The sequence below is a fragment of the Olea europaea genome, chromosome 6 (assembly GCF_002742605.1).
Source record: "Olea europaea var. sylvestris chromosome 6, O_europaea_v1, whole genome shotgun sequence".
NCBI classification, from domain to species: Eukaryota; Viridiplantae; Streptophyta; class Magnoliopsida; order Lamiales; family Oleaceae; genus Olea; species Olea europaea.
In genome coordinates this window covers 1445959-1453769 of record NC_036242.1, presented here as the reverse complement: position 1 = coordinate 1453769, position 7811 = coordinate 1445959, and the positions used below count along the sequence as shown (strand labels likewise).

The window sequence follows — 7811 nt, the reverse complement described above, 5'->3', positions numbered from 1 at the left end:
GCTGCCATATCCCTGATTTCTCTGCATTTGCACTCACTTCTTTTTTGCATATTGCACATAGGACGTCTTCGTCCTTTTTGGGCTCCTTCCCTTTGATACGTTCAAAGACACTGGGATGTGGTTCAGGGTCTTCTTCTCCATCATCTATAACCAACTTGAATTTTGGCAACTTGTTTTTGAAATCAGACGTCACCATGTTCACTCCAAGTGGCTGTGGAAAAGGATTTTCATCCACTACCATCTTCCTCTTATCCTCGAACGTAATTCGTCCTTTTTCAATGGTATCCTGTAACACATGGTGAAAAATCAAACAGTTGTTAGTCAAATGTGACCATGCATTATGCCACTTACAATATTTTTTACCCTTAATTTGTTCAGGGCTTGGCAATTTATACTTATCGCTCAACTTTATCTGCTTATCCTTATATAATTTATCAAATATAAGGTCAGCTTTGGTTACATCGAACGAGAACGCTCTAGCCTTTATGTTTCATCTTTTATAGGCTCATCCTTACCCGACAGTCTAGGCTTAGCCATTATAGGACAAGTATACGTGTCTCCTTTAACTAATTCGACCAAACACATTTCAGTTTGATCGTAATACTCGTCATTAATGGTATGAACATCAAAATTTGGGTCTCTATAATAAGTCCCCTTGCTAGAAATTTTCATTTGTTCTTCTTCTCTTATTAATCGTTCATACCTAATCAAGTTCGCGCTCAATTGAAAAAGATCAGGAAATTCCTTGTCTGGGAACTTCTTTTTCAAATCAAAGTTTAGACAACCTTGAGCGATTTTGACAAACTCCTTTTCAGGCAAAGGTACAAAACATTTACTTCTTGCTGTCTTGAACCTTTGAAGGAAACCTTCTACCCATTTGTTTGGCATTTGACGTAGATTCGTCAAATCGGTCAAAGTAACTTCAGACTCAGTCTTATAAAACTGAGCGTGGAACAATTGCTTCAATTGTTGCCATGTTTGAACAGAGTTTGCTGAAAAATTGATGAACCAGGAGAAGGCTACTCCTGTTAATGAACTAGGGAACAACCTCATTTTATGATAATCGGTTACTTCACCACTTTGTAATATGAATCGCTCTATGTGTTCTAGAGTAGACACCTCTCCTAAACCAGTAAACAATAAGAATTCTGGCACTTTGTACCCTCTAGGTCATGGATATGCTTGGTCTACCCAAACAGGATATGGCTTGGTGTAAGTCGGCCTAATGACATGACGTACTCCAAAAGCCATCTGGTTGTGCACGATTTCCATAATCTGATTCCTCAACATGACGTTGGGGTCATATGGAATTCCTACAGGTTGGTTGACCAGTTGATTTGCTTGAGGCCTGATGTTTGGTCCTTGATTGGCAACAAAGTTACCGTGATTTGGGCCATTGTTACCATTGGACTGAACATTTATTCCATCATTAACACGTGGGGTATTCTACCCATTATTTAGGACATTATCTCTTACATTTAGGTTACCCCCCAAGTTAGATGTACCAATGCCACTATTCTGATTTGGTATTACACCACCCCCTGGTTTAAAGTAGAGAGATCAAAAAGTGGTTCTACCCCTTAATTTAAACTTAGGACTGGGGGATTATGTCCCACAATTGTCCTAGTTTGAAAGTGGTTTGCAAGAGGCACAACTGGCTGACAAATTTGGCCTACTAACTTATTCATTATTTCGTTCAAAGTATTCAGTTGTTTGGCCATGTTGTCATAATGTGCATTCCCATTATGGGTAAATCTTTCCATATTATGAATATTTCGTAGATTTACCTGTTCAACGATATTTTGTGTGAGTTCTCCGAATAATGCACGCATGGTTCGAGGACTCAACTCTGTCATTGGTTCGTAACAACTGTGATTGCTCTGATTCTGTCCATCTGTTCGTCGAGAACTATGCTGCTCCTCATATCGCTCGATCACAGACTGGACTCCTCCCTGTCTTGCTGCTTCCTTATCGGATTTCTAAGGCATATTGTTTCATCTTTTGTATCTTCAACACCAAACACCAAGGTCCCACTGGGCGTGCCAAATTGTTTCGCGCGGGTAATCGCTAACAATTAAAAAATGATCAGACGATTGTGTAAAGAACAAACCTCTTGAGACAAAGTCCCAAAAAGGGGTGCTTTATTTGCGATGACTTTACAATTGGAACTAAACAGAATGCCTCCAAGGAGCGCAAGCACACGAGTACTGAAAAGAAATATTTAAGTCTAAACTAAGAAATTGAAATTACATATTCTCTGTTTGAGAGTGTTTGATTCGGGTCTTTTGCTCTGTCTTTTCTTCCTTTTATATTCCCTTGATGATCTCTTCGTGATCAACCGCTTAGAAACTGATTAATTGCTTTATAACTGCCCACTTTCTTAATGGTGGCCAACTTATCGTGGAACTGCTGTCTATAACTACCACTACGCTTAGAAACTGCTTAACTGCTGCCACTACTCTTTGTCGTTCAACCGTCTTCAACTGAATTTCTTGAATCGTGGAACGTGATAAGATTACTCAATAACTGTTTCGATAACTACACTTTTGGATAATCATAACATCTTATATTTGCTAAGATCCTGGGCGATTCGAAGGTTTGGGCGAGAACAGGGTCATAATCTTGGGCGACTGCAAGGCACTTCATTCGCTCAGATCTTGGGCGTCTTGCAAGTTTGGGCGATGGTGTTACCGCGTTCGTGGGCTTCCACTGCATTCATTAATAACCCTCTTTGGGTATTTATCCTTAATTGCCCAGTTTGGCTTCATTCTTTGGGTTATTCGATTTGGGCTGCACTTTTAATGTGTCAACAGAAATAAATAGGTTAATTTACATATTGATCTGATTCATATTGTTGCATTCAGTCTCTTTACTAAAGTGCTCACAAAACCTCACGACTCATCCTCAGAGTAAGGTCAGCTTTCAGTTTTAAGTTAATCAACAGAAATTCACATGTAATATATATATATAATCCAAATCATATTCAACAAAACTACGTTAGCAAATCACGTCTAAAGTTTCAGAAACCCTGACATAAACCCTCATTTTTCTAACATTTGATACTTATCTGTTACTGCTGAACGAATAGTCAATCGCCTTTACTTGTTAGCCTATTAATCTCTACCTGAATCGCCTCTTTTTCTCTTCTTTTACAGTAATTCTTAGATTCTTATTCAAGCCATTTTTTCATTATTCTTTGCGATTTGGAAAGAATGAAGGACGAGGAATATTGATTATGTGAAAATGTTAAAGTTTTTTAACTAGCACTACTACTTTCATAAAATAGTTAAAGGATGATATTCTCAATTCACAATAGGCCGAAACTCCATCAATCTCTGTACATCTAAACATATCATATTCAATCTTTATTTAACATCTCAATAGCAAGATGAAAAGAGTTTTAACCAAACTATAATAATAGAATATAACTCTACATTTATCAACCGCTATATGATAATATGAATGTCAAACAAGAAAATGTAAATACAAATAAAAAAAGATATATTTGTTCTATTAACATGCTTTAGGAACCAACTTTCAAAATATGAATGTAATTTAACATTTAACATTATTAGCTCTCGTTTAAACTTATATTTAACTAATATTAAATACATTACTATAATATTGTAAAGTAAACTGCGGATTAAAATCGAACCAAACCGCAAATTATGGTTTGGTTTGGTCCGAAAAGTAAAATGGTTTGATTTGGTTTGAAAAGATTTCAAACTGCATAAAATGGTTTGAGTTGAAAATATAGTACAAATCGTTCAAATCGAATCGCGTTCACCCCTACATTTTATGTACACCAAGATTTATCATTATATTTATTATAATCCCTATGTACACAAGATTGGGCTATAGAAGTGGGCCTTACGTCATGTAATGTAATCTTTATTTCACACATTCTCGAAAACATTAATTCAAATTTGACTATAATTGTCCATGTCTCCATGACATTTATCCTATTGCTTACCTATCATGCTCCGATTCAAACTCAAATAGATAGAATACTTTCGATATAACACAAATACTTTGCACGATAAGAATAAGGATTACAATTAATTGAATTCTTTTATAACTCTACCACCTACGTCTATAAACACATGACAGAGTTCATTTTTCATTATTTTTCTCTCTTTGACTTAAGTATCGGAGGGACGACAATGACATATCTCGTCTTTGTTTTAGGTACCGAAAAATTTTATTCGTGATCAATCTCAATCATCAAGTTCAAAAATCAACACGTAGCATCAATTATGGAAATTGATGGGAAAGAAAGTTCTAGTTGACACGGGCCATTCGACAATATATCCAAAAATAATAATAAGCTGCCAGCGGATCGCATAAAACTATATAAATGCACATGAAATCCTCAACCTCTTCGCCTTTTTTTTGTGTGTCTCGTGAAGGTGAATTACGTGGCTTCAAAATCTGTATTCTGAAATCTGGGCAAGGTACAAAAAAGATTGCTGTTTTAATTTGTCAATGAAATTCTTGTGATTCTCTGTGAAGGCGCCGTTTAAGCCCTACAATCTCCGTATCCCATCGATCAATTTTAATTGAAATTGCCAAAAGGTGATTCTGCTGTAAGTTTCAATTGGTCCCATATGGTAATTTTTTGTTAATATGTTGAACCATTTTTTGTTCTTAATGTTGAGTTATCGTTTTTATGATTATCTTCAAATCTTCTGGTGTATGGGCTTGAGTTCATGTGTTGAAATTCAGTTGGAAATGACGAAGGCTTTTGCGTACAACTTGTCACACGGCCAGTGGACTTATTTTTTCAGTACAATTTATGACAGTAATTTGCAGAACTTGAGACCTTTCTTAACAAAAGGTGACTGGGCATTTAATGGGATTTTATAAGTTTGAATACTTGTGAAAGAAGTGCATAGTTTAGAATGCAATTTTGTCATCATTCTTGGATTGTCGCCTGTTGATGATGTGCAAGGCAGCAAGGGCAAATTCAAGTATAATTCTAGAGTTATGCCATTGTACAAGATTGATTTTATCAGAATTGTGCCAGATTAACACTTGACAGTATTTTATTGGTAATTAAAAAATGTTTTTGGGCCAACTACCAATTAAATGCTGCCAAGTGTTAATCTGACACAATTCTGGTAAAATCAATCTGATAACGTAACATAACTCACAATTCTAAGTAGTTTTTTTATTCTTTGTTTATAAACTCAGAAAAAATGAATATCTTGAATTTTATCCTGGGTTTGTATACGTATACTTTCCTGCATACCCCTTTCACATGGTTTGTGTCCTTCTGTGGAAGTTGCATCCTTAAGGAGATGTTATCTCTCTTGGAAGGGAGATGTTATCTCTCTTGGAAGAGAGACCCATTCAAATGTACAACTTTTAGTAAATAGACATAACTATTTAACAATATAAATAATATTTCAACTTTGTGATATTTGTATATTGTAATTCCTGCACATAACCATGTATTGTTTTATCATATCCATCATATACAGTTCCCGGAGTCAATCTAACTGGTTTATTACCCATGTAGATCATAGGAGAAAGTTTCTTTGTTTGGAAAACTGGGAATTGATAGGGCCAATATCTGCTGCATGCTGATTCATATGCTGCATGGTTTTAGGATGTAACAAGTTTTATTCTTATCCATTTCTTTTGTAGGCTCATTAAATTTGTTTGCAATGTGATATTTGTTTAATATATTTTGATTTCTGTTTCATTTTATCTTTTAGTGGCCGTATGATAAGAGCAAACTTTGGGAAGCAATATTAATGTTAAATATATTTCTTTACTCTTTCCTTATGGTAGTTTATACTTATTTTGTTTTGTAGTTGATGTGAATTTTTACTTTGTTTTATAATTCTGCACAATTGTCATTTTACTGGAAGTGAAAACCCTTTGTTGAAAGTGTTAAGTTCAAAACAGTTTGCGTTTTATTTTTTCAATGCTGAAGTTATTGGATCCTTGATTAACCACAATGCTCTTATATTTGAGGTCAATGTTTTTTGTACAGATGCAAGTATAGTTGTTCGTGATATAAAATAAGTAAAAGGAGAAGAAAAAGATGTTGCTTTTCTTGGCTGATTTACAGAATAAGACGATGACATCTGGTGGAGAAGATATTCTGAGTGCAATAGTACCACTGCTAAAACTTCTCTCCCTTACCCTTATTGGATTAGTTCTTGCGCATCGAAGAACCCAAATTACCCCAAAAGACACATTCAAGCTACTTAGCAAGCTTGTATTTGCCCTTTTCTTACCCTGCCTGATCTTTACCCATCTGGGGAAATCCATTACACTCAAAAACATCGCTGAGTGGTGGTTTATTCCTATTAATGTGTTGGTTAGTACAGCCTTTGGTTGCATCTTGGGGATCTTGGTGGTGATCATATGTCGGCCACCTCCTCAATTTACTCGATTCACTATCATCATGACTGCATTTGGTAATACCGGTAATCTTCCTATTGCCATCATTGGCTCCGTTTGTCATGGTGAAGAGAATTTATTCGGTCCTGATTGCAAGCAGAATGGGGTTGCTTATGTATTTTGATTGAACACGTTCCAACTTACATTTTATGGCTAAAATTCAAATCCTAATTTTGATTTTGACCCATCTTAGAAATTCCTAGTCTATTATGGTTGTAGGTTCGATTGTTATTAAGAAAGGTTCAATTCTTTCTAAATGAAAGAATTTGAAAAATGAGATTAAATTATATTCACAATTAAAAATAGTTAATAAGTTTGTTATCTTTGTAACAAAGTGGGTTTCCGTGATTCTTGTCTATACCCTTGTTTATCACATGATGGAGCCTCCGCTGGAGTATTATGAGATTGTTGGGGAGGAGGGCGAGAAACATGAACAACAACAGTCTGATGAAGCGAGTAAACCTTTGCTTGTAGAAGCTGAATGGCCTGGCATTGAAGATGAAGAAATCGAAAATTCCAAGACACCCTTAATAGCTAGGATATTTAAAGCCTCATTTATTGTTTCACAGACCGCTTTGCCTGATATCCAGCAAGAAGTCGAAGATAGTGGGAACAGTCCCGTGCCTATTAGGTGTTTGGCAACACCTAGAGTCGTCAGGAAGATGCGAATTGTTGCCGAACAGACTCCAATCTGGAACATACTACAGCCTCCAACGATTGCTTCTCTTTTAGCGGATATTTTAGAAGTCTCTTTCCGTACGACAATCTGAGGTCACAACAAAATTCATGTTATAATGCCCTCCAGGGCACATCCCAACTGGTAAAAATGAGGGCGCTTCAAGGTTGGTAGATCAGAGGTTGTGAATTCGATTCCTGGAAGGCTCTTGGAAGGCAAATATCTCCTGGAAGGCAAGGTGCAAAGATGGGAAACGACTTGCTTGGCACTTTAGCAGATTAGTTGGAGGGACTTTTGAGCACTGGTCAGTTTGGGGCACAACTTGCGGTTTAACCTGTCTGCAACTTGAGGGGCCAAAGTGTAGACTCTAGGATTTAGTCACTGTAAGGTGGATACCTGAATATCAAAAAATAAAAATAAAAAAAATTCATGTTATAATGTCTAATACCATCAACATATTGTACCAGTATGCTTTGAGGCAGTTAGAAAATAAGACCACCGGTGGACAAAAAGAATATCAAATTTGAATTTTAAGTTGTTTGCTATGCTCATATTTGGCGAATGGCACAAGAATTAAAATATTGGTTATGGAGAGGATCAAATATCAATTACTGATTGTCTTGATAAAAGCAAATGAAATTTATTGAAAAACTGCCAACAGTACAAAAATTTTTTAGGCCTTCCGAAAATTGCAACAATAACGTGTTTGATTCTTGAAGAC

The 7811-nt window shown here is 36.0% G+C and overlaps 1 protein-coding gene across 1 annotated transcript; it reads left to right on the top strand.

Annotated features, from left to right (window-relative positions):
* Positions 1 to 6088: 6088 nt before the first annotated feature.
* LOC111394988 (protein PIN-LIKES 2-like) lies at positions 6089 to 7184 on the top strand. Its single transcript, XM_023021015.1, has 2 exons — positions 6089 to 6529; positions 6750 to 7184. The coding sequence occupies exons 1-2, from the start codon at positions 6089 to 6091 to the stop codon at positions 7182 to 7184; spliced, it is 876 nt and encodes a 291-aa protein (XP_022876783.1).
* Positions 7185 to 7811: the final 627 nt, after the last annotated feature.

Bases quoted from the DNA above. Each gene is read 5' to 3' on its own strand.
- LOC111394988 (XM_023021015.1), top strand. From the start codon at position 6,089: ATGACATCTGGTGGAGAAGATATTCTGAGTGCAATAGTACCACTGCTA. The intron at 6,530-6,749 runs GTATTTTGATTG...TTTGTAACAAAG, and splicing joins AGCAGAATGGGGTTGCTTAT to TGGGTTTCCGTGATTCTTGT.